The 27,993-nt window shown below is 40.6% G+C and overlaps 1 protein-coding gene across 3 annotated transcripts in view; it reads right to left on the bottom strand.

Annotated features, from left to right (window-relative positions):
- The window catches only part of Syne1 (spectrin repeat containing, nuclear envelope 1), a gene marked incomplete in the record, with an annotated part of 442,886 nt that overhangs the window by 181,836 nt on the left and 233,057 nt on the right, over positions 1-27,993 (bottom strand). For all 3 annotated transcript variants that reach the window (XM_013517312.1, XM_013517313.1, XM_013517314.1), the window contains 15 exon segments: positions 2,443-2,619; positions 4,444-4,611; positions 4,980-5,132; positions 6,311-6,637; positions 7,051-7,221; positions 7,374-7,529; positions 8,439-8,756; positions 12,252-12,416; positions 13,180-13,323; positions 15,841-15,994; positions 17,267-17,439; positions 18,944-19,108; positions 20,919-21,074; positions 21,401-21,544; positions 25,025-25,207. In XM_013517312.1, the coding sequence (XP_013372766.1) occupies positions 2,443-2,619; positions 4,444-4,611; positions 4,980-5,132; positions 6,311-6,637; positions 7,051-7,221; positions 7,374-7,529; positions 8,439-8,756; positions 12,252-12,416; positions 13,180-13,323; positions 15,841-15,994; positions 17,267-17,439; positions 18,944-19,108; positions 20,919-21,074; positions 21,401-21,544; positions 25,025-25,207 (2,754 nt within the window).

The raw sequence follows: 27,993 nt of genomic DNA, 5'->3' as shown, positions 1-27,993 counted from the left end.
TCAAACTCAGGACCTTGCACTTGCCAGGCAGACGCTTATGCTGCTGAGCTATATCCCTGGCCCCATAATTCCTTTTCTTAAATGCCCTTTCCCTTCCTTCCCTACCCACTCCATCCACTTTTAAGGTAGGAGCTAAAAGGAAAAATTTAAAAAGCATCTTAAGAAAAGAACCAATATTTATCTAACTGAGCTGCTTCTTCTGTAGGGTTGGGTCAAACTGGATCTAAATTATAACATCTGGGGGGTGTGATGCTCTCATTTCCTCTTAGACATTCCAGACCACAATAATCCAGAAGGGTTCACAGGTTTTCTGCTTTGTCTATTCAAGTAATTAACTCTCAACCATCTGAACATGTTTTGCTTTATTCATAAGGCATATTGGGAAACAATCATGTGTCTCCTGGAGTTCAAGATAAAATCCAGCTATGATGGCTTCGGAGCAAACCATTTCATTAAAGAAGAAAAGGTAGAAAATGAATTTAGCTCATTTGCTTTCATTATTGATACTGTTGTCTAAAAACTGAATGCTGATTTTCTTTGGCATCTGTTAAATTCATCATTCTTATCTGGCATTAAGTCTATTCCTATTCTTGTTCTAAGCAGAAATAAAAGTGATATTTTGTTCTGTATCACTGTTGCAAACTTGAATTATGAAGTTCTATGTTAGATTTTCATTGGCTTTTTTTTTTTTTTTTTTTTTTTTACTGAGAATTGAACTCAGGACCTTGTGCTTGCAGGCAGGCAATGTGAGGTTGAGCTATATCCTTGGCCTTTTATTGGCTTTTTAAATTTTTTAGCTTTTATTGGCTTTTCCAATATTCACCCATTCTTTTTGAAAATTTAAGTTGATCCCTAATGTGAGGAAAATTCCTGCTATATAAAGGAAGTCAGTGACCAATGAATCTCTTTAGAATGAGTGGATGAGTGCGCTCACCAGAAAGCTCCATGTCCAAGCCAAGCTATTTTTTCTCTTCTCTCTTTTTTCATTTTATTTTCACTTGCAATTGTCCTTCCTTTTTCTTAACTTTGTGAAGGTGAACTTTTCAAGTCTAGGGAGTCAACTAATGTCACCTAAGATATTTTTTTTCATGATGAGCACAGGTTACTCTCCCTAGGTCACTATATCGTATCGGTTCTCATTCTCCAGTCCAGTAACATAATTACATGGAAGACTTTTCAAGGCCTGTGACAGTAATGGTGAACCTTTGAGAGACTGAGTGCACAAACTGCCCCCTCAAACCCGTTCATATGTCACAAAGTCCAACACTGCAATTCAACCTGCATATCCTGTGCTTGGCTGCTGGGGTGATATGGGGCTACTTGGTTCACGTCCCAACAGTGAGGGCTCTGTGTGCCCACTGCAGTAGGCACGCAGTGGGCACCACCACTGGCTCATAAGGACCTTTTGCAGCACCATTTAAAAATTTCAACCAGAACCAAATTCAGTTACTATACTGAGTTTTTATTAAAAGAGAAATTCTTACTCACCCTGGACTTACTTCTGTAACAGGAAGGATTTTATTTTAGTGCATGTACACCCATTAAAGTATAACTTGAGACCATTATGTTAAATGAAATAAATCAGAAATAGAAGCTTAAATATCACATGGTTTCACTTAGATGAGAAAGCCAAAATGTAAATAAAGAACAAAATGAAAGATACATGATAAGAAGTAGGGAGATGGATCTTTCTCAAATGGGAAGGGGATCAAGGAATGAAGAGGGGAGGGGAAGGGGATGAATGACATTAATGACGATGTGTGATGTACATGTATCAACTCCACACAAAGCATGTAAGCATCATGCACTAAAACATGTACTGATAAAAAATGGTGAAGAGAAAAGGCATAACTCGTAGCTGGTACTTGGTTTAACTTTTTCTCAATTTCTACATGAATGCTTAAAATGTTGAATTAAAACAGAACCCAGGCTACAAAGAATTTAAAATAATGTCTAAGAAAATTATTATAAATATACTTATTTTAGTATTATAGAATAAATGGCAAATTAGAAAGAAGCTTTGGTATACAAATTAAAACATACCAGAAGGGGGCTGGGGATTTAGCTCAGCGGCAAAAGCGCCTGCCTGGCAAGCGCAAGGTCGTGAGTTCGGTTCCCGGTACCGGAGAAAAACAAAAACAAAAACAAACAAACAAAAAACATACCAGAAGAACTTTTTAACATCTTTTTTACAATTAATTCTTGAGATGAAAGGTTGGAGAAAGCTGAATATCTGCAATTCACTGCTTAGTTACATCAACCAAATATGCGATGTACTAGCTCCATGTTCACTTACAGACTAGAAATCTATCCTTTTTCCTTCTCTGTTGACACACCAAAATTATCCCAGAGACATAGGCACCAATCCCATGGATAAAGCTGATAGACCAGCCAGCCTTTCAGCATAATTCCCCAGTGTCATGGAGGGTTCCAAGTACTCACGCGCTGGGCTGTACTGCAGATTGCTGAGTAACTGTCCCTCGTGCCCTGAAGATGGGCACACACGTTCTGCTTCAGCTTCTCTTGCAGGTGGTCAGCACACTGGCCAATCAGAGTGTCACCTTTCACTTTCAGGTCGTTCAAACGGTCTTCAAAACCAGCGATTTCTTCCATCATGGCCTGCAAAAATGCATCAGATATAGAGCCCTCATAATTCTCCTTTTCACTGGAAAGACACTATCCAAAAGCAGAAAATTTAAGATCAATAATTTTATTCTCTAACAAAGTATTGAAAGAATTTTGCAGTTTACCTTATCACCCAATTAAATTGTTAAATTTCAAATTTAACAAATTTTGGAAAAGCACATATATGCTTTGAGGGATAATCTGATGGGTAGCATTTAAGAGTTTAAGGGATTATGTACATAGGGAATGATTAAGCAACTTTCAGATAGCATGTCTTAGAGAAATAGCTATTCCATGATATTGTTACCAAACAAAAGGATGCCTATTTATTTATCAGAGCTATAAAATATAATTCTGGTATAATTTTTATCTAAAACAATTATACTACTATTTAATCTAGTCCTACCAATATCTAACTTATTTAATAATTAACACCAAATTTCTGCAGTAACCTAATATCTAATTATTGATTTACATAATATACAATTTACATGTAATAATATTTATATCAATAAAAATATACTTACCATTTACTCAGCACCTGTTATCCTCCAGGAATTATATATAAGCCCTATTAAATATGCATTGTTATGCAGATGAGAAGACTCGGGCTCTGAGAGGCCTCATAACATACTGCCAGTAGCACAGTAGTATATGGCAGAGTCCCTTGTGCCCAGCTTTAGACAAAGCTCTGAGTTCCAGCATGAGCCATTACCCAGATCTGCATTCTCCAGTAAGCATTCAAATAGATTATGGGGCAGGGAAGTGATGACCAACTCTTTTATACCAGGTTTTAAGGAGCTTGCTGGTATATAGTGCTAATGACAAGTGGCACATTTAGGCCAGGGGTTGCTGGGGTTGACATATCACTATATCTAAAGGAAACTGGTGCAGCACTGCTGACCCACTTTTTCTTCAATGGTGCTAGGTCAGTGGACACTATACACACTCAACTGAAAAGAACCATTTCATCTTCAAGGTGGAAGAGAATCACCATATCACAAGTTGACTGGGGGGACAGACTGCCTCCTGGGTTGGCATCTCCTCAGTGCTCAGTGGAAGGGACAGTGGTTGCTTTCTATTTATATTTGTTAAATAGACAATTTTCCTCTGATGGGAATGCAGAGAGGTGAACTGGCTTCCCCAAGGTACACTGCAGATGTCACGCACATCTTGATCAAAATTACTGAATTTCCCCCTAAGATCACCAATGAATAGGCCTGTAGAACTGACCATCAGTTATCTGGTACATATCACTACTAAAAATACATATTAGTAAAGATAAGAATATCTCAGGTCAGTGTTGAACTTTGTAGTTTACTAAGTGCTTTCATGCACATCATCTTATGGGATTATTACAGCAGTTATGACACAGGCTATGATTGTTTCTGCCTTACAAAAGCCAACAAGGAGGCTGGGAGTGGCCAGGTGCCCTCAGCTATTCAGCCCCAGTCCAGACTTTCTTGCATTCTGTGTTTGCCTGCATTTTTCTTGGAAAGAAGGCATTGCTTTGACAAACGGCTGCATAAAGACCAAATCCTGAGATAAAAACTACTGGAGAAGTAAAGTGCAAAGCAACAGTGCTCAGAAGTTGAAAGCCTGGATAGAACCATTCTTGATTTACTTGAGTATTGCATTAAACTGTTCACAATTGTCATTGTGCTTGAGTCTCAGACCTGATTTTTTAGGAGTAGTTATTATAATATTATGCACACACACATGCAATTGTAATAATACACACACACACACACACACACATATACAGAAGCAAGGCAGTCACAACCCTCCTGGTGTCAGCTCTTTAGGGACCACGTGTACCTTGTGATGGGCCAGCTGCTGGGTAATTGTCTCCAGGCTGCTGGTCTCCAGAAGGTCAGGTGCCACCAGCCTGCCAGACATCTGCAGCAGCCACTTTTCCACTTCTTGGAGCTCACTGTTATAGTCTTCATGGTCTTTGACTTTCGCCTCCAAGCAGAAGACATGTTCCTGTAAAAAGAGGTGCCTGTTAGAGGTAACTTGCAAGCACAAAACATACTCAAAACTGAGTCTGAATTTAAAAAACTCAGGGAAACTCATAGGGTAGGAAGAGTTACTTAAGAACAGGAAAGTACTAGGAGTGGGATGGGGGTGTGCATAAGGTCCTGGGTTTAACCCACAGCAATCGATCAGTAAATCAATCAATAAAAAGAAAATTACTAGGAATAAGGAAAAATCAGTCTGTAGGTCGTTTAAATGTCCATCTGATGGAAGGAAAATCACTGACCAGCAGCAAATCTTAAAACTAACAAAGACAAACGAGCCAGAGCATACACTTTTTAGCAAACAATTTGATTGGATCTTTTATCTCTCTTTACCTTTCCCATGCTGCAGAGGTCCTGGTAATCTCTCTGAAGTTTGTCTATTTTGTCCTTTAAAGTAACGTCTTGGATCAGATCCAGCAGAGCTTCACCTTTCTCTCTCACTGAGCTGACTGATGGTTCATGGGACAGCACAGTTTGTTGCAATGACTTGAATTACAAAGAAGAAAAAACAAAAGCAAAGCCTTCTCGTTCATATGAATGAGATGAATCTGTGCACATGTCTGTGGTGTGTAATACATAACCTTCATCAGAGAAAGCTCTGGGATGCCGTTCATGAATCAACAAGTATAAAACATTATAAAGCTACGGCTGATACAGTTTTCAAATATGGCACAGAAGGAGAGTAGTCACTGAACAGTGTTTCATACGCAGAGACAAAAGCATGGAAAAGAATTACATCTGACTAAATTTAACGCAGTCCATCTTTCTGGCTTATACTCCATTCCTTTCAATAAAGGAAGAAAGAATCTCAACATAAAACAGAGTGAGGCCACCATCTTTTGATTCTGAGTTTATGAAGTTCGTTCTAGCTTGAATTAGCTCCATCTTGAGTTAGATGTGCTGTTAGGGAGGCAGAATCCAGCTGCAACCTCACTCACATAGGCTAAAAGCACTATTTAAATATATCAGGAATCTGGTGCAGGGGCGGGAGAATGGGTTGCGATCCGTATGTGACATCTTCAAAGACAAGCTGCCTGGCTTGCACAGAGGCCAAGCTCAGAAATAGACATATTCATTGGAGACACTTACAAAACGCTTCTGAAAGGAAAAGTTTTGGGATGAGCAGCATTGTGTAATCATTCTGGTCCTTTTAAAAACCAAATTATCTACATAGGGGCTTGAATAACTGCTTCTAAATTATGAGCAGGTGAACTATCTGTGTTTATGTCATGCATAGCTTTCTCTGTAGCACTTTTATTCTTTCAAAAATTAATTTCTAAATTATTTAACTATAGTTCATTAGTTAGAACTTTCTGTCTTGTGTTCAATTTACCATAGATAAGCTCAGACAAAAATCTACAGTTATGGGATCTAGATGCCAGCAAGATTTATCTTGAAGAGCTGTATACCACAATCCAAAAAGGTCTTCACTTATTGGTTGCTGCTGTCAATGAATTTACTGACACAACTTTTGGATCTCAGATCTCTGAATGGACAAATAACTCCAAGGAGTTATCTACATAGACATGGTGTCACTCACCAGTAGAACAGACTTGTCAGGGATGTTTTCCAGCATCCGTATGTGTGACAAACATCAGGAATTACCTCCCTCCCCTGTTGTCCCTGCCCTCCATACACATCTATCAACAGGTAAGAGGCATTACCTTGTACTTAGATAGCTGAGCCTTTTTCTCATATAATTCCATTTTGGGTTCTTCAGGACTGTGTAGGATTGCCTGGTATTCTGCTATCCAGCGAGTCAGTGCTTTACATTTATCTGAGAATTCCTTTGCTAAATGAAGACCTTTTTCCAGCGTCATGTGCTCTTTTCGCATGGTGCTGGTCAGTTCCTCCAGCTGCTCCACGTGATCATGGATGTCTTTTCTCAGCACCTCTGCCTCACCTTCTTCTAAGTATTTTGCAGCTTTCTCTCCTTTCTCCCGGGCTGACTTCAACAAACTGTGGCCCTTTTCCACGTCTTTCAACAAAATCTGACAAAGGTAGTGAATAGGAAGGAAACAGAGAGTTCTTAAAGAAAAGACTTTTTAGGTCCACCTGTATTCCTTTGACATATGTTTCTGAAACTTACTTTTCAGTCTGAACTTCTATGCTTCAGGAACTAACTAACTAATGAACTAACTAACTCTCTAGTTAGTTAGTTTCTATGTCTCTCTCATGATCAAACTAGAGTTCTTTCAGCACTCTGTGGGCATTCAGATGATGCTATATCACAAAAAGTTGTAAGCCAGGTTTTGACCTTCAAAGAGCCTGTGACTTGGTATGTACAGTGAACAAGAGCCATGGATCACTAATCAGATGGGGTCAGGGTGAGCACACCTGACCCCAAGCGGGTGGCCAGTGAAAGAGAAAAGGTCAGAGACAAGGCTGAAGAATGCATGCCTACCTCCAATGTCTTCAGTTTTTTCCCCATCATTGCTTTATCTACTTTCTCAATTTTGGTAGCCACATTCTTGAAATTTTTATGAGTGGAGCTGTACCAATCTGAGTAGGAATTGAGGGATAATTCAGATTCTTCCAAACTCTGGATCTCTTCTTCCAGGAATTTTATTTGTTCCTATGAAGGAAAAGAGGACATGGAACCATGAGTGAAAGGGCAGCACCAGGGCCTGTGTTGCTCACCATGCTTCTGTACAGGAGGCTGATGGAAGGAAGACCCTTTGGGCACATGATGTTGGCCGGCCCATTCTCAGACAGGCAGGTGCTCACCAGCACTTGGAGGAGCAGGGCCTGGTATCTGGAGGTCAGCTGGGTGGCCTGGAAGCCCAGTCTGCTGTTTACATGGCTCTCATCCAGTATCTCCTGTGCTTTAGCTCCCACTTCCTCAACTTCATCTTTATGCGCAGTCACTTCTTCATGCCATTTCTGAAATAATGTAAGAATCAGATGGAAAGACTGGATTCTAGCCATTTTTAACTAAGACAGACACTATGCTTTCTTTCTTTTCTCTCTCTTTTTTTTCTTTCTTTTTTGCCTTTTTGAGACAGGGTTTCACTATGCAGTTTAGACTGGTCTTGTGCTCACTTTGTAGCCCAGGTGGCCTTCGAACTCATAGTGATCCTCCTGCCTCAGCTTCCCAAGTGCTGAGATTACAGGTGTGCGCCACCATGCCTGGCTTTATGCTTTCTTCTTAATGGAATATTAGTTCAGCATGTGTTAGAATATATTCATTCTGAGATATAATTTTGAAAATATATACAACTTTGGCAAACAAAGGTCTTACAACAATGTGATAAAAAATATTTAAAAATGTGATAAAAACTGTATGCTTCTGAGTTTGAATACTTTTGAATATATATTACACTTAGATTCGAAAGTCTTTTAAAAAGCAATGTGGCATTTGTATTTTATGTCTTGTTTTGCACTAGATCAACTTTAAAAGAGGTGGACAATGAAAAAGATTCCTAATGCATGAGGTTGGATATACACATGGGAATTGCATAATAATTAAAATAAAATGATTATTACATATGATTTAATGCTGCATATTAGAGCAATTTCATATTAGTAGCACAAAGTTAACCTCTAGTGCTACTATTTATATATCTTTACAAAACAAGGCAATAACATCAAAATACATTCTATCAAAGATTGACCTACAAAATAAATATAAGAAAAATGCTCCCTTTAATTATTTTAAATTTCTATATGAGTGGAAAGAGACTTCGCAAAATCTAAGCCTTGGATGAACAATTACTAAATCCTAATGAAACAAATTAGGCAAGATAACTGGTGCTTTGGCAAGTATCAGACATCTCTAGGTGTTTGTTATACCTTCAACTGATGTAACTGTAGCTCCTTTGTTGCCCGGTTAGATTGGCGTCCCGTCCTGAAACTAACTTTCTCCTCTGTCTTTTTAAGCCATGCATCTACTTCCTGAAACTTCTGCTCCATCAACCTCAGCTTGTTCACGATGTTGTTGAACTGGGTCCGAGTCTCAGATAGTCGGTGCTGGTAAGCCTGCCAGTCCTGCCGGAGTGACTCCAGCGCACGGTCCTCTGCCTGGGGGATGCCTGATACGATCACGTCCTCTCTGGTGTGCAGCACAGAGTTCAGCAGTGCCTGTCCCTCTGCACAGTGCACTTGGAGCTCCTGCAGGGACAAAGGTACGGTTGTCACGCCTCACTCGGATTTCACACTTGCCCAGGCCAGGTGTCTCACAAAACCCAATAGTGTGAGTTTGCAATTCCCATTAGGAAAAGCTGATTTTATCCTGTCCAATACTAAAAAAATATGAAAAAAGAAAAAAATCTGTACCTAGCACTGAATATTATTTCCTAAGTTTAGAGAAAAATTCTGAAATATTTCCATTGAATATAATCAACACACAATTCCCCTCTCCCCATCAAATTTTCCTCAACATCTTCTGAAACTCAATTTTCAGCTAATAAGTGAAACTGCTCATGATTAAAAAGCTTATTATTTAAAAAAAATAATCTGGGCCTATTATGGCTGATAATCCACTCAAAGCAACTAAAGTGTCTTGCTTTGACATTGAATGGCTTGGTGCTACCCTTGGCGCTGAGAAAGGAACAACAGATCTTCTTTGTGTTAAGAGGGGACCTTTGCCAGGGCTCTAGTCTCAGGAATGCTGCAGCCAAGAAAAGCTGGTTCTGGTACAGGATACACAAACCCCAAAGGCTGGATCATCACACCTACCCACCAGGTGCTACCAGGCACAGAGACATGTCCTCCACTGAGAAATGTCTCACAAAGATGCACCCTACAAACTTCAGGATGCACCAAGTCTTACAGAGTAAAGTCTTGCAGAGCATAAGTTTTTCTAAAAAGAAAAGAAGAATGGTATTTCCTTTAAAATGTTGGCAAACTGTTATTTCTAATCATTAAAAAGCCAATTCATTTTGTCACTTGGTACCACCATCTATGTGAAAGGAACCCAGTCAAATCTCACCAAGAATGTGAAAGGTACCACCACCTTTAATAAAAATATAGTATTAAGAAAAAGTCCTGTCACATAGAAACAGTTGAAATTGCTAATAGCTATCTTTTTTTTTTTTTTACAGAAAAACAAAGCAATCTCTTATTGTCCAAATGAATAGTTTGCTCACAGAATGGTGTACTGTGAATGGTATGAATGCAGAAACAGAGGAGCAATACATGTGGTAAAGTTGCCATCGAAATGGCCACAAACACAGAAACTTTATTCCAATAGTCTTAAGATTCCTTTCCCAAGGTTGTCATGTTCATCTTCACCCCTAATTCAAGGTCAACAAACTTTTGTTTTTCTTGTGAAGGGCTTTATAGCAAATATTTCAGGCTTTGTGGGCCTTTGGGTCTTGCTACAACTACTGAATTCTGCCAGCATAGCACTAGCGCAGGATATCAGTGAATAGTGCTTGGCTGTGTGCCAGCAAGGCTTTATTTAAAAGGCAGACATTGTGGCCATGGATTGATCCCTGCCTGACTTTACTAATCTTCACAAATTATACCTTTTCCATATTTCCTATAATGTTATCTGTTGTACATATCAACATATCATCATTTTATTAGTTAAATTCTCATATACCTAATATTTCAAGTCTTTTTGCTAAAGGGGAAATGTGGTTTAATATGTAAATGTAGGAATGCATGACATGAGGCAAATTAGGCCTGCAGTTTGTACAAGATCACCTGTGACCATGGTCCTCCATGCTGGCTCTTGGTCCCCACAGCACAGGGAGTGAGAGGGAGGACATGGAGACGCTGAAGGACCTTGGTGGAATAGTTGGGAATCACAGCGGTCCACTGCTATTCCTGCCACTAGGACCTTCCTGTTTCCTTAACAAGTGGTGATTCAAAGGTGACAATTTAAGAATTAATTCCTGGGGAAGCCAAGGGTTAGAGTTGGGTTTGGGCCACATTAATCTGATTTAAGTGAAATATTTTCTTTTGACCAGAAGCAGGAGAAACATCTGGTGAGCAACCTATCGGCCGAGCTCCTGCACAGGGGTAAAGTGCTCTGTGGGGGCTTGTCAGGACGTCTGGAGTGAGGTGCTGGGAAGGGTTATTTGGGGAAAAGGAAACAACTGTGCTCAAATACATTACAACATCTCAGCCTGGTAGGCAAGGACGTTTTACTCTTCACAGGCAGGATGAGTGAGATCCTTAAGTAAGCTAATGAAATTGCGATGCTTCTGGCTTCCACTATTTATTTACCTTATGAATAGGTCAGATATTTATTTAGATAAGATTTTCTCCTTCTCATTTAATCCTCGTATCAACTCTTTGGAAGAAGCTGAATCCGAGAAATCTCTCTTGCCTGAAGTCACCCATCTAGTGACAGGTCCCACAAGGATGAGAGCCTGAACCTCCTGACCTAAACTTGTTCTCTTGCCATTGTCCCGTATTCCATGAGACCTAGCAGAAATAGCCAGAAATTGCATATGCCAGTGACAGCCCCTGGTTTCCCACCTTGTCGAAGTGATAGGGACCTCATGCCAATCTGAGCCCAGTTCTGATCATGGCAAGAGCACCTAATGAAGTTCCTACCCACTGCTGGCCTTTCTCCAGTTCGCCACCATACGTATCTGGTAGCCCTTTCTTGGGGAACCTCACTGCCCCCTTCCTGCCTGTCAAGGCAATATTAAGGCCACTGCCTTAATATCAATTATTAATTATTAATATGAATACGTGAGAGCATCCCTCAGGTGAGTCTATTAGTGGTCTTACTGCATTGTTTATAAAGATCCATCTATAGGTTTGTGTGCCTCAAAGGGTTGCAAGCTCTTGAAGGTAGAAACGGTAACTCAGGGCCAGGGATATAACTCAGTGGCATAAGTGCCTGCCTGGCAAGTACAAGGTCCTGAGTTTGATTTCTGGTACTCCCTCCGAAAAAAATGGTAACTCAATGGTCTTTACATGAAGTAACCAGCAAGGCACCTGCATTGTGTCAGGTGCTCAGTTAAAGCTGAATGAGTGAATAAGCAAACAGGTCGTGACTGCTCCCCTCCCATGTCTGACAGTGCACCCCCAACTGCAGCCTCCTGGATTGAGGGCCAACACTTCTTCTGGCTCCTCTAACTCCTCCCTCTAGCACTCTGGCACAGGGCTTGGGTCCTCAGTGGTGTGGGAGGTTCTGATTGAAACTAAGTGGCCTGTAATACTGGCATTAGTCTGACTTCGAGTGACGCCTCCTTCTACTGACTTCTGCTGCTTTGTCACACTTCGGAGTCTATCCTTTGTGGGCAACAGTCAGGTGCATCAGTGGATGTAAAATTAAACATCCGCCACTCCTGTGAGGGCCTCCCCAGTACTGAATGAGTTCCCTAGTAGCACTTAATATGCATCTGCTTTCTAGCTGGGTGTGGCAGCACTTGCCTGTAATGCCAGTACTAGGGGAGAGTGAGGCAGGAGGATTGCAACTTAAGTCCAGCTGGCAATTTAATTACTTAGGGAGATGCTATTTCAGAGTAAAAAGAGAGATGAGGATGTAGTTTGATGCGTAGGCTCTGGGTTCAATCCCTGATGCCAAAAAGAAAGTACCAGCTTTGTATAGGATTCCAGGTCACATTAGCTTCTCATTCCTTGAAATAATAAATCCATATTCAGAAGAAAGAATCGTTTGTTTTTGGGTAAAGTAGACTTTACCTGAAGGTCCCTCAGTACTGCTTCATGAATGTGGGCATCACCTTCAAGAACTGAGTATCGGTTGAGTTTTTCTTGTTCTTGTCCCAGCCAAACTTCAAAGGTCTTTAGATCTCTCTGGTATTCTTGGTGCAGGCGAAGAAGTTTTTCAGACTTGGTTACTGCTTCCTGGAGTTAGCATTTTAATTGATTAAGATAGGAACACATTACTAGGTGTAGTATCAATATGCTATAAGAATCTACTTTTATAATTTTAGAAAAGCACAATTGTTACTTAATTGGATACAAATGACTTCCTAGAACAATGAACCTTTAAGATTTATGTAGAAAATATATTTCAAGATTAAAAAGGATCTTAAAGATCATGTTGAATTCACTAACTGATCTCTAGATTTATAAAATGTAACAGACAAGACAGAAAACTTAGCTTTATTTTCATTAAAAACATCATGTTTGCTAAAATTGAAAATTGAGATTCTTACATTGTGCCTTACAGGAGAAATCAGACTCACTGTGCAATTTCCTGAACTTTGTTTGAACCTGGATGTCCTCTTAAAAAGCATTTTCATTTTCTTTATGAGACTTCGATGAGGAATGATAAATATTAGGGTAATTGTTTTCTACTTTCCAAAACCCCTACCACCAGGCATACTATAGAACTTAGGAGTTTTCACGATGAAGCTGTCTAGAATTTTTCTGACACTGGTACACTTCTAGAAAATTGTAGCTGAAAATTATTTTAATTTTCTCATTTTTATATACTAACAATTGAAAGGTTTCATTGAGCTTTGTCAGTAACTCCTTTAAAAATTTATTTAGCTTATTTTATTGCTATCACATGGGTGACATTTAAAAAAAAATCAATAAGCCTTCAATGAGCCCAGCACCCCACTCTCCCACCTGGGCGAGTCAAAGGACCCCGGGGCCCTACCTTAGCCCTCTCTTTGATGGCTAGATATCGCTCCTGCAGATCCTGGAGCTCTAGCTGGGTGACATAGTGCTCCGTCATGCTGGCTCCTTTGACTTCGATGGTCTCCAGCAGGCTGCCGTGACTCAGCACTTCTTCATTTAATAGCTAGAGAACATTTTAAAAAATAAAAGAGTTACCCAGGTACCATCATACCAGTGATACTGCTAAAATTAAGACACTTTAACTGCATAGTTGGCAAGTGACCTCAGGTTACCCATCCATCCACCCATATACACATTTACATATATATCTATCTGATATAGATATAGATGTGAGTGCATAGACTTGTATTCTGTGTGCTCGTGTGCATGTGTTTATAATATCTGGCCCAGAACCTTTCTCTACAATACTAGCTTCCAATGAACTACTTTATGTTTCTGCTTGAATGTCTCAAACTTCGCATAGCCAGAAATGAGGTTCTGATTCCCATGCCATGCCCAGGTCATCATATTCTTGCCCCATTCCCTGTTCTGTTCTCCACATAGCAGCCTAAATGAATTAGGGTTGAAATGGAGTCACATCACTCCCTAGTGGGAAACATCGCTCATCTTCTTAGCTGTGGCAAGATCAATGGAAAACCTTCACGGAAGCCAATGCGGCTGCACGCGGTCAGGTCCCGGCCCCTCTGCATGTGCCTCCCAGCACCCTCCGCTGCTTACTCTCTGCTGCGGCAACACTGCCTCTCTCCCCACGCCCTGCAGCACCGGGTTCTTCTACTCCTTAGGACCTGCACACCTGCTGCTTATTCTTTCCGGAATCGTCTTTCCCCAGCTCTTCCCAGGCTGAGCTCAGTACCGTGCCCAGGTGTCAGGCCCTTTGGCTTGCCTGAGCCACATTAAGAGCGAAATTGCCTTGGGTCGTAGATTAATTACATAATACAGTTAATGTATATAAGGAACAAAATTTCCTTTATTTTTAATATTTTTATTATAACATTAAAATATGGCAACATAAATACAAAATTAGTGGGATATTTGACTTAGTTCTTGTTTAACTTATTAAATTATTTTACAAAATAACACAACAAGCTCAAATTTAATAATTAAATAAGGCAATTACATGTCTTAGTAACAACAAACGTCTGTCCTCACAGTGGAGGAAACGTGAAAAACTATTATTGATGGTGGCTGCATTTTACTCGCAAACTCATACAAGTGCATGTAACGTCTAATGAGTGCCCATTCTGATTGGACTGATCACGAGGGGTAGGCTCAGGAGGCAGAGTTCGCACTACCCTGCACCTCCCCTCTACAGTGTTCCCTACACACTCCTCACACAAGCACCTCAAAATCAAGCCATGAAAAATATCACAGAAAATCACATAGTACTATCAAATGTTTACAGCCTTGTGGGATCGTGCTACCAGCTGTGAGGAACACATGCAGCCTGTGGGCTACGGATCGGACACATCTACTGTACAGAAACATCTACATGTTTCCCATTTCAAAGTGCCCTTTCACCCTAACCTAACGTTAAAAATCTACATTAGCCTTTCCAGATTACTAGCTCTCAAACCATGCTACTTTTTTTCTTCATACTACTTACTAGTCACAAATCTTTTATTCATGTGTTTCTTGCCCAGTGTATGTGCCCTCACTGGAATGCAACTCTTGCCTACTTTATTTACCTAGAACGAGGCACAATGCCTGCACATAGCAACTTCTTAATAAATACCAATCGAGTAGATGAATATTGTGCTTAGTTAGGAGTCTATTAAAATTCAGGGAAGGGGATGGCTTGGCAGGAACTAGTGGTAATGTCAAGGAGGGAGGATGCAGGTGGACACGGAGAATTTAAATACTTAAAACTGATAGCTAACATGGTTGTTCTTCTGTCTTCTATTTCTATGCTGAAAGAAACTGTCAATGAGTCTTTGGTTGACCAGTATTGCATGTCTATATCTGTTTTCATGAGAAGCCACTTTGAAGATATCAATATGTAATACAACCACCATTGTTAATTCCCTACCACTTTGTTTGTAACTCAGTATTGTCTGTATTGTGCTTGTGATATGTTGTAAAATGTTGTATGTCTGTTAATGTTTCCCTCCTTTTATCTTTAAAATAAAAAAAAAGAAAAAATACTTAAAACTTTCTCTGTGTACATTGTGATAATCTGATGTTGAATGTGCCATGGGACAAGGTTGTTGGCTATAAATCAGAAGTTCCAAAAGTTTGCATAAATATTATTATCAATAAAAGTTTTAAGGAGATAACCATAATTTATTTTTTAAAACCGTGATTTGTACTACTACACTAATATAATCATTATGAAAAATGCACAAAAGTAGTGATTCAAAAGAATGTGCTATAATTAAGCATTTTTGTATCTTGATGATGAGCAGGCTGAATGTGTTACAAGATATTCAAGCAGCTCAATTTTACATCGTCTGTACTGTAAAACGTGTGTGTAGGATTGCCCTGGTATAGAATATTTTCAGTCACTAATAAAAACCACAAAAGTTGGGTTCAAGGAACAACTGGAAACGACAGTACAAAGGGAAAGCGTCAGATACCATTCAGCTGGGAGTGTAACCCTAGCACACAGATCAGCGCACATTTCTTGGGTGGTGCACTCTAAAGAAGCCCTGAGATGAAAGGGAGTCTGAAAGGCAGCTCTGACCTTGGCTTTCCCGAGGGCGGTCACTTTCTCCCTCAGCTCCGCACACTGCCTTTCGTATTCACTTAGGTTGGCTTCTACACTGTCCATCCAACCAGAAAACTGTCGAACATCATCCTGGTAACTTGTCCATTTCGAAAGAGCTCCTTCCAACTGACTGCAAAGGATTTGAAAGGACAATAATTTCCACTGAGAATCGTTGCCCAGCCAGATGTCTGTCCTTGTGTCTGTTCCATCCACTCCGGCCAGCAGAGGGCGCAGACCGCAGGAAAGGGGTGGTGTGGGAAGGGACAGATGGCCGCGATTTGGCAAAACAGCCTGGATCTCCGGCGAAAATAGCCTCCGGAAGCAAGGGACAGGGAGATCCAGGCTGAGAGGTGGGAAGGTGGGGCAGGACACAAACCAAAGAGACAGTGACGAGGAGCCATCAGACACTGGAAGACGCCTAAAAGTGAACCCAGAGCTGGTCTTCTCTGGAGCCAAATCTCTGGGCATGGAGAGAACCAATATTTTTTCAAGTTCGCTATGACGTTCAGGGAAGCCGAGAAAGAAAGGCATTACTAACAGTAGGAAGGAAATTAAGCACGGTAACCACCATGCATGAGATTTAATAAGCTGACAATCATACTGGAAAAATAGAATCATATTTCCCAGATTAGTCTAAATACCATCTGATAGACAAACACTTCCTCCTCTCAGTGTACATCTGATGTATTTAATTTCATTAATCATTTGAGTCTAATTTTGACACTATGAGCTGGGTTCTTCTGTAGCACACTGTGTCACTGCCACACCCTCAAACTGACCACTACCACTAAAGTGTCACCGGGGCCCTAGGCCTCTCCGCCAGAGTACACTCTGGTCCCTTAGGCACTCTCAGCTTGACAAGGAGGGCCAGGGGACTGTCCCCCTGTTAGGGGGAGCCCACAACTGCCCTCCTGACTTCTGGGAGTTTGTTTGCAGTAACCCCTTGTACTCTGAGGCACGTGCAGTGCAGCAGTTCCCAGCATCACCCCTCAGGTCCAGCTGCTCTGTGGGGACCTGTTTGGACCTGGGGACACTTACTGGCTGCCTTCATTCTGCTCCACTCTGTCCAGCTTCCTTGTTTTAATCAAAGTATCTTTGTATTATAAAACATTTGTATAGCTTTTGATTTTAAAGCAGTGAACAAAAATAACAAAGAGATATTCATTTTTAGCTAGTTATATTAAAACACAGGCAAAGTATTGCAAGTCAGCCTCGAGGCAAGGTATACCTGCCTGTTTCATTTGCTCTCATAAGGAAGAAAAGAGAGAGAGGAGAGGAGAGAAAGAAAAAGAAAAGAAAGAAGAGGAAAGAAACAAACAGATAAAGACAAGAATAGTCTGTGATCTGAATATCACATTGATCTAGTGAGGGCCTCGCTGCCCTTGGGTGGAGCCTCACTTGCCTTTTACAACGAATGGCTGCAGACTGGAGGGATGCCCACATGTCCTTCACACCCTGCAGCTGCTGCTGAATCGCAGGAATGCCTTCTGGAGAGGTGTTCTGCAGGACGTACTCCTCCCTGGTCACTATCATCTTCATCTGAATCTCTTTTTCCTGTTTCACTGACAGCAGAGCCTAAAGAAGCAAACATAGAGGCTCTTGTCATACGATGATATGCATCCGTGGGATGGCGCTCGCCTGGGAAGTCTCTTCTCTTGCTGACGTGTGCCAGTCACCAGGCCCTGCTGGTTTCTGCTTGAGTTTCACATCACAGATCTTGAGTTGTCTCTGAATAATTCTTTCCTTCTGCTGATGCTTTATTTTACTAGTTTTAACAAGGGAAAAATATAGTATGGAATTCATTACATCTCAAAGGTCACAGGATGAAGAGCTTCTAAATGTTAAGGTATCTAGCAAAACAAATCTATGGAAATAGATTATATGAGGTATGGTAAAAATACCATGAAGGTTTAGATTTAAAAATTTACTACAGTAAAAGACACATTGTGATTAATACCCCTCAAAATACCCCCTTTATTCTTGCCACTCTCTGACGGAGTTCTGGAAGTTCTCTTTTACGAGTGTCCCCTAAAAGATAAGATGTTATCTCTCTTCCTAATTGGACCTTGGTCCTTGCCACGGTCTCCAGCCTCAGTTCTACCTTTTGTGGCCTCATGTCTGTAAGAAGGAATGGTGGGAAATTCCTCACATATGATGCTGCTTCTTCTCGAGATTTTCTTACACTTTCCCTCTCCCTGATGCCATTCTTTTTTTTTTTTGTCTTTTTGAGACAGGGTCTTGCTGTGCAGTGCAGGCTGGCCTTGAGCTCCCTTTGTAGCCCAGGCTGGTCTCAAGCTTGCAACAATCCTCCTGCCTCAGCCTCCCGGGTGCTGGGATTACAGACATGCACCACCACGCCCGGCGCCTGATACCATTCTTAAATCTCCACCCAGTCATCTTTGCCAAAGTAGCTCCCTCCGCCATTTTCAGGTGTCCGACTTCTTAAGAAACCACATCCATTCTGCACAGTTCCCTTCCTGTGTGTTTTTATGCCACTGGTTTGCAGGTCCCCATCTGTTACCACTGCCCCTTGCATTTCACTTTGAGCCGCAGAAAATGAGATTCCTTAGGACAAAAGCTACCTCTTATTCACCTTTGATTCCCTGGTGTTGAGACAGAATGCTAGTCTTCTGGAAGGTACTGAGGATATGAGGGAAAAGAAGCGACTATAAATCAATTATTTCCATTGCAAATGCAAAACAGAACTGACATGTTAGAATGACAGAAGAACTGAGTAAATGATAGAGGCAGGTAAGTGAGTTGGTAAGATGGGCAATGTTTTGCCTTGTAAAATATTGCATCAAAATAAATGTGTCTATAATATAATTTGAAACTAGTCTCTTCACAAACTCTCAAACAAGTAACCATAACCATTTTATTTTAATTTTGGTAAAGCATTTTAGGGGGAATATGTCCAGGATCAAGTAATGCAAGAACGCTTAGATGTGCCATTCTATGCAACCACTATCCCAAGCCCAGAGCATCCTGAGGTTTCTAGTAGAGTGTGATACACTCACACCAGGTAGACAGAGACTTGACGGAAACATTCTGTGAACGAAAGATCTCAAAAAGTGCTCACCTCCAGCTTGAGCATCCTGCTGTCTAGCACGCTTTTGTCGGACGTTGGGTGGCAGTAAGAATCCAGTGTGTGAACTGCATCTGTCATCCAGTCTTGTAATTCTTTAATTCCGAGAGAGAACTGATTATGCTCTGCAACAATTCTATCCAGTCTGGACACTTTCTCCTGGAGACGACAGAAATGGGTTTCTAGCTGTCCACTTCAGAGATCAAGCTACTCAAGTTGTAAAGTTCACATTTGTTTCAAATTTCGATCAGTCATAGTTTCATAAGCTGCACACATAAGATGCAAGTGGATTCATCTACAAAGAATCTCTAAGTAGGAAAGATATTAGAATCATGGGGTCAAAAAACAAAAGTTACAGCTTACTGCCCCTCAACTTCTTTACAACAGTCTGATTTTTAAATATCAATAACTCTTCTCCCTAACACTTTGTCTGGTCTAATCACAGTAGTTTTTAGTTTTCACATCTCACCCTTGCCTCAAATGACACCTCATACTCCCACTGACCTACACTGTAGTAGGAGTGTTAAAAACCAATAACCTGATATTTCATAGTATCCCTACATTATGTATATAACAAAATTATATATTTGATTGGCGTAATAATTGTACATATTTATAGGGTAAAGTGTGATATTTCAGTACATGTATACAAGGTATAAAAACTATCTTTCAATTTTAAAAGTTGAGCCAAGGCATGTGGTTTTACTGATTAATTATAAGTCACAGCCAATGTGGTAAAGATTTTATAAGAATAGTCCATACTTCTTAAAGCACGCAAATATGTATTACTTTTCATCCCTAAGAATACACAAATGAACAGAAAGTTGTTCTTAATTCATTCTTTATTTTTCTGAGACAAGAGTCTCGGCAGCTCCCATGCTGACTTCAAATCTAATGATCCTTCAGCCTCAGTCTCCCCGGTTCCGGGATCACAGGCATGTGCTACTATGCCCAGTCAGAGCTGGAGTCTCTTAAGTAACTTACTCATTGGATAAGCACTGGTACAAACATGGACTGATTACTCAGACTGTCCTATCATGACTATCTCAACAGTGTTGGATTGAAGACCCAAAGCAGCAGGGCAGAAGTAAGTTCACAGTAAAATAGGTGAAATCAAACTTTTAAAAAAGACTAAATTATGATACATTTCCTATATGCTAACATCTGAAATTTAAAAATATAGGAAATGAGTATTACAAGCTTTAAAAGGTCAAAACAGGCCTCCACCATATATTCAAAGGGGTCTGGACCACACAGCTGAAAGCTTTCACTGAGGTCATAGTGGGTCCTGATTGTTTTTTCTCAGATATTTGAAGCCATGAAATCAGTTATATGAATCATTGCCAATTCTGAGTTCTGCTTTAGAATCTGAACTGAGAATCTCAATCAACACATCCTAAGTACCATATAATGAATATATGGAATGTAGAGAAATTTTAAAAAATTACTCCAGGGTTGGGGATATAGCTCAGTGGCATAAGTGCCTGCCTTGCAAGCACAAGGTGCTGAATTTGATTCTTGGTACCAAAAAAAAATTTAAGTAAAAAATGACTCCAAATTCATATTGAGGCCAATAAAATTTAAACTGCTTTGACTTCATGTTTTTATAACATAATTTAATCCAAGGTTCTTATAAATAAAAAGTTTGAATTTTGCTTATGTTTATGATTTGAGTTTTTAATATCATTTCAGTATTAAAAGAAATATTGGACGCTATAGCAGAGATCAGAAGTTTCTTCAATCTTTGGAATTTCCTCTGCTGGTTTTGGAAGTTCTACACTGTAAGCTATAATATAATGATGGCCTTAAATTTCAAGGCTGGGGAGCTTATTCTGTAGATTTCATTGCTGAGCTGGGGATACCACTTTGTGGGCGTGTTGGGACGGACACCCTGTACCACCTACCGCAGCTCCAGGTTTGCAACATCAGTATCACACTCACACACAGCACATGCCACGCCACGTGTTACCTTGGTTAAATTGCTTAGCGCTAGATACTGAGCAGACAGCTGTGACACTCTGTGCATAAAGCTCTTGCTGGCAGCTTGTCCTTCCCACAGCTGCTGAGCTTTCTCTTTCAGCCTGTTGAGCTGATGCTTGTAGCAGTGAATTTCCTCAAGGACAGACTGAAAAGCACAAGCAAGTTACCATTCAGAGACAGGAGAAAGCACATGGCAGACGGGGCTCCGGCCCAAAGGACACGGAAATAAACATTGGCAAGCAATCCGTGTCCCCCGAAGGCATCATTATTTCCAAGCTACACACAGTAGCACACTACATTAAGGAAACAGGTCACACTCAAGGAAAGTCAGAAAACATAAGCCTGTCAGAGAGAGGAGAAGGAAGTGCTACATCTCAGGGATCTGACTCCAGGGCGCTGAGCATGCATCTTAACGCAGGTCGGGTGGACAGAGGAGAGGGAAGTCGTGGTTAGACGGCTGCGTCTTATCACCTGGAGCTTCTGCTGCTCTCGCCTCTTTGCTGGCAGATCATAGAGGCGGTTGCTGCTTTCCTGGACCAGCTTCTCAGTCTTGCTCAGCCAGTTCTGCACAGGCTCAGCACTTACTTCAAAGTCTTTCATCTGGATCTTCAGATTCTGTGGGGTGTCAGATAATATCAGGGGCAAAACAACAAAAACTGAGTCCAAAGTCTCTTACTTAACACTCCAAGTCTACCTCAGTCTGGCCCCACTCCCGCTCTCTCCCTAGCTCCCTCTTCCCGACGTCCGTAGCATTCCACCCTTCACTTAGGCACTCCTTTAATTTTGAATGCCCTTTAAGAATGTTTTACAATTCCACATTTTCAAATATAATTTTGCCCCTCACTCCCCAGCTCACGCAAGAGAACCTATCATTTTTCTGCTTCTGAGCTTTTGCTGTTTCTGGCTGTGGCTGCAGACTTTATCATAGCCTGGGCTGGACTATGCATTTCTACCTGAGGCAGGCAACACTGGTACCCACACCTGGTTCCAAGCCCCGGGGGGGGGCGTGTGTCTCACACTTCCTGGGATGCACCACAGTACCTTATAGGAAAATAAATCAGTAGTGGTAAATATTTTATTGATTTTGCTTAACAATGGCATGAGAAGTAACATATATATGTGCATATGTGTGGTTTACATGTTTAGTGTGTTTTAATATGGCTATATATCAAATAGTGGCATGTGTTCACTATAGAAGAATGTTGTAACTACTTGCATAACTCCTGTGAAGATATAACTAGCTCGACAGTGTACTGAGTGTGTTGTACGGTACCGTTTCACTTTAGCACAGGTGTCTCCATTCACCGTCACCTATAAATGTTAAATTGCTGTGGATTGAATTTGTTATTTTTGCTACATTAGGAACCAATTAAAGGCTTTCAAACTAATCAGCACTGCAGGTAATAGTTTTGTCAAAGGGCACGTCCATAAAGGTTAACCAAAAAATCCAACTGTGAGGCAATGGAGCCTGTGGAAATACAGTTTAAGGTTTCACTTTTGCATTCATCTACGGGAATCTCAGTAAATGTTCATTCTGCGTGTTTTCCCAATTATTTCTCCAGTGGCTTTCGTGGCCTCTGTGGGCTTTCAAAGTCCCATATTCATGGAACAGTATTTATAAAGCACTGAGATATAGTGCCTGGATTTCAAGTTATTCTCTTACTAGCTATGAGACTTTGAGAGATTATTTAATCACCTTGTTTCTTACTTCATCCATCCACACAACAGACATAAGGAAGCTTCTGCCTTGTAGAATGCTTTTGAGGATAAAATTGCTGGCATATGTTGAGTGCCTACGTCAGTGCCCAGCATGGATAGGTATTTACTAAAACTGTTTTGCAGCCTCTATCTTGAGCTTTGTGTTCATGTTAACTGCTACTTTCACAGTCATTAGCCACAGGATGTCTTGTAGGGACACCAAATTTAAGGTGTCTTAAATTGAATGAATTATTATTACCCCCTCCAGAACACTTTTCTTACCACATGTGTCAGTTAATGGTATCATTAATTGTGCCATCTTCCAAACTAGACACCAAGGACTCAAGATTAACTTCTGTTTTTTCCCTGTGCACTTCATCTTATTAGTAACCAAATCCTGTTGTGTTTTACTTTAGAGATGGGTTTTCCATTCTGTTATCACTTTCGTCATTCAAACCCTCATCTCTGTCATCTGGACCATTATGAAAAGCTTTCTCGGGTCTTCCAGCTACTCACTACAGCCTGTTCTGGTTCACACTGTGGTCACAGAATTCACAGATTTATCTCTGGCTCAAGATCCTACAGATTCCCCACCCAGCCTTTCTCAAACAAGTTCTAGGAAAGACTAAGTCCCAGTACCCGAAAGCTAATTAAGTCTCAGTGTCCCAAAGTATACGATGAGTTAACTTCTTGCTACATATTGAAAGTAGCACATATTAGGTTCCATCTTGGAAAAACTACATTTGGGTTCAGATGAGGCACCTTGACTGAGAGTAAAGAACAAATTTCTTAGAACAAAAGACGTTTCACTCTCTGCCCCAAAGCTTCACCTCTAGTTTTATCTCTGTTGCTCTTGCAAAACATCTCCACATGCCCCATCCATAACTGGCACTCGTGAGTCTCTGGCCCTATATATTAGGTTCCCTCTATGTGAAATGCATGCCGGTCTTGGCAAATTCAGAGTATGAATATGTGTGGCCTTTGAGATTCATTTTAAGGGTTAACTTTCTGGACACCTTCCTGGACTTCTGCAAGTAGAGTCAGTGGCTTCCTGCCAAGAGTGACTGCTACCTGTGAATACACCTATTTTACATTATAGTCATCTCTTTAGAGGCCATTTCCTCTCCTGAAAGAGAACTCCCTGAGGAAAGGCAATAAACTAGCCCTTCTGTATTCCTGTCATAGTGCTGGGTACATTATAGGCATTATAATATACATTATAATGTGTAATTATTATAGGCATGTATCTGTTCCTAATAGGAAGAAAGGAAAGAGGAGGGGAAGAAAGGCCTGGGCCAAATAAAAGAGGTGCATCTCTTAGGAGAAAGTGGATTAAGAAAACAGGCAATTCTTGACCTTTTCTCTTACACTTGGGCATCTCTGGAACAAGATAACCCTGCAATCAATGCCAGATAATAGTAATGCATAGTAATGCAGCAGATGCTTCAGAGCTCAGGCTCTGACTAATTCCTAAATTCTCAGGCACTGCACAAGGTCTGTCACTCTACCTGGTGGAGGACACCTGCCATGAAAACCAGCTATTACCACTAAGTTCCTGGGTTAGGGGAGAACTGAGACAACACATTTTCTCTTTCAGAATAGTAGTTCTCCATTATTCTTTTCTATCTTACATTAATTATGGTCATAATCAAATTAAGAATGTATTCTGCCAGAAAGCATTGTTTGAAAAGGAAAAGGCAGTCATTGTATCTCTACATTTTCCTCTAAAGGAAGAGTTGGTACACAAGATAGATGATCTTAGAAGAAAAAACTGTGTTGTGGCACTAATTGTGTTCCAATTATAATAACTTATCTTGGGAGAAAATGAAATTGTATAAATATTGTCTTTTTGTGCACTTAATCCCCAAACTCTATTACCTGATATTTGCATAGGGGACAATATGCCCTGTCAGCTATAGTGTTGGGTAGTTTTATGGAGATATTTTGATTTATTCTCGTAGAACAATTTCCAAAATTGAGGCACTCCAGATGGGAGATTAAGTGCTACATTTGAATGCAAAGCTGCCTCTTCCTGCTGAGAGAGTGCAGAAGGGAGGTCTGTGATCACAGCCTGGCCTTGTAAGATGTGATCTAGTTTCTCAGAGTGGCTCACACTTCTGGCATTTAAAATTTTTTAAACTTGTATTTAAAGTATGTCGGAGGGACATAACGATCATATTCATCATGGGGAGTTGGAGCATGGATGTAACACTTCTTAATCCTTTTTAGACCCCTTCTCCTTGCCTCTCTCCACTGTCCCTTGAAACTTAGAGTTACCCAGTTGTCTGTCAATAGAGCCATGGACGAAGTCATGGTCAAGGTCCCGACTGCTTGGAACCCTGGGTTAGCAAACAGCAGCACAGAACACTGTAGCCCCTGCAGGAGGCTACATCTTACCTCTAGGGCAGATTCCTTCTGGTGGAGATTCGAATGAAAATTTTTCCAGTCTTCTTTCGCAGCTTCAGCCTTGGCCTGGATATTTTTTGCTTTCTCTGCAGTCAACAGGGAAGTCAGAAGCTCTGCTTTCGACAGCATCGTGTTGAGCTTATGCTGTCCATTTTCACTTTCTGACAAAAACTCCTACGAAGGAAAACGTAAAATTAGCACAATAAAATGCCCTATGCTTTAAAATTCCTTGATTTTTCTATGTCTTCTCAATGAAATCAAAGATGAGAAATAAGCTGTTTTTATTGCATGCATGAAATGACCCTGGTCTTCCCTTTAATCATCAAGTTGTATTTTATTCACTAATCTAAACTGTGGCTTGCTGCACAAAAGTTGTGAGCTATCAACTATTATCAATTAGATAAAAATAAGAGAACCAATAGAATAAAATGAATTATGAAATAATCTCTTATTAAGTTTAATTTACAAATTAAATGTCATATGCTTCTGTATAAATGGTGGAGCTGGGTTATAACTTTGGCTCTGAGCAGCCTAGCTGCCCAAGCACGAGTATACACAGCCGGGTGCAGGACTCAATGGGCTCAGATGATCAAACTGAATTACTGACTCAGCACCAGCACTATTCCTAAAGACACAATAAAGGAATTCCCCTGAGAAGTCTTAATACGATAAATTTGGTTAAATGGAGATGCTGTGATTAGAAGTGTATCAAAAGACAGTAACAGACTGTTTTATAGGACTGTCCCTGTGAAGGGCAAATAAATAGCATACTGCTGAAGTATAATTCAAAAGTGAGGACACTTCTGAATTCTGTACTTTTCCCATCATCTGGCAAGATGCCAGGTATAATCTCTCTCTAGATACATAGGTAGATTCTATAGTCTATAGTCAATGCCCATTAATATTTTCATGTATAAAGAAGGAGACATAAAAAGTATAAACTCAAGATCATTAATTATTATTCTCTGTCTATCTCTGTCTCTGTCTCTGTTTCTCTCTCTCTCTCTTTCTCCCCCCCCCCTTGTACTGAACCTGGGGTTTTCACACTAACATACATCCCCAGTCCTTTTTCATATTGAGACAAGGTCTTGTCAAATTGTTCAGTTGCCTAGGCTGTGCTTAAACTTTCAGCCTCCTGCTTCAACCTCCCAGAGTGTTGGGATTGTGTATCACCAGGCCCAGCCACTCAAGATTATTTATTCTGTAAGAAAAATAGAGGCACAGATACTTTAGCTTGTGGATTCTGATTAAAGGAATTTGAGATGGTTTGGATGTGGTTTGTTCTAGAAGGAGTCGTGTGTCAGAAGCGTGGTTCTCAGTGTGGCAATGTTAAAAGGTGGGGCTTCATGAGATGTCCTGAGGTCACTGGGGACTGGACCCTGAGGAACTGTTTCTTCTAAAGGAGAAATCTGGTCACTTCCCAACCTATTTGGCTTTCTGTCTGATAATGTAGCTTGTTCTCACAAGTGTTCCTGCCATCCACTGGAAGGGCCTCACCACAGCTGTGCTCATGCCAGTGCCATACTTTTAAAACTTCAGAACTGTGAGCTGAATGTATCTCTTTTCTTTATAAAGTGGCCCAGTGTTATGGTTTGTGTCTGGATGTCCCTTCAAAGCCTCATGCAGTCATGGGGAAGGCTTCTAGAATTTATGATTGAATCATGGTCCAATGTTGAAATTATGGGTGTGAGTGCTACACCTGCTCCTGGGGCTGGTAGTTTATATACAATGTAAGGGAGAGAAAGAGGCTGCTTGCCACTGCTCCTCCCTTTTGCTCTGGTTGCTTTTGCTATTTTCTACTGCCATGAACTGTTGCCCTGTGCCATGTGCTTCTCTGCCTTGGAGCCAACCAAGTATGGACTGACACTTCCATGAACTGTGAGCTAAATAAACTTTTCTTCCTTAATTTTGGGTGTCAGGTATTTTGTCTCAGTAACAAGAGAGAAGTAACTAAGACACCTAGCTTGGATATCTTGTTATAGTCATGAACATGTACTAGTACAGAACCTTCCAGGACATCTGTTTTAATAGATGACCATCTTGTACATGGAACTTGGCTGAGGGTCAGAGGAAAGTCTGTCCTCAAAAATAGTGCAGAGTTTCTCCAACACAAAGAAATTGGTAGCTGAAATTCCAAAGTTCTATTCTTTAGCCTGGAGCAAAACTGGAAGAATCTTAAGTGGAGCAAATTTTCAAAGCAAGAGTTATTCCATTATACTATGAACCAATAATTCAAACAAGATGAAGTGGATACAGACAATACTATTTTAGAGGCTGATTTTACTTGAGAAACTTCATGCAGGAGCACTTATACATAGTTTAAAGCATATGCTCTTAGAGAAAAATTCAAATTTCGTCAGTAACCTCTCAAGAGAGATAGCCTATGATATAATAGTCATGCACAAGAAGATGACAATGCTGTTATCTCTAAAAATGCTGGAGTTGAAGGTGGTGTGTGAAACAGCACCATGAAAGGGCATTTGGTGAAGGAAAGACTAGGAAAAAACTGTAATCCCAGCACTCAGGAGGCTGAGGCAGGAGGACCATTGCAAGTTTAAGGCTAGCCTGGGCTACAAAGTAAGCTGAAGGCCAGCCTGAACTGCATAATGAGACCATGTCTTAAAAAGACAAAATAAAAAACCAAATCCAAAAGAACAAAAAAAAAAACCCAAATAAATAAACATAAAATCTGGCTGAAACTCTAGCTATTTTAAACATCAATTCTGTGGCCTCATTACAATTCCTCTTCTTATATGCATCTGGGACTAATAATTTTAAACACCTAATATGGCTAAGATGAAAATTAAATGAGAGCATCCCTGTCTTGGTTACTTTTCACTCATTGCTGAAACAAAATACCCAACACCCAAAATGAAGGAAGGAAAGGTTTATTTAGCTCACAGTTGGTGGAGGTTTCAGTCCATACTTGCTGGCTTCAAGGCAGAAGATAGCAAAGCAAC

Source organism: Chinchilla lanigera, unplaced genomic scaffold (assembly GCF_000276665.1).
Source record: "Chinchilla lanigera isolate Chin_1 unplaced genomic scaffold, ChiLan1.0 scaffold00038, whole genome shotgun sequence".
NCBI lineage: Eukaryota > Metazoa > Chordata > Mammalia > Rodentia > Chinchillidae > Chinchilla > Chinchilla lanigera.
The sequence above is the reverse complement of the archived record's forward strand: the minus strand, read 5'-3'. Positions and strand labels throughout refer to the sequence as shown.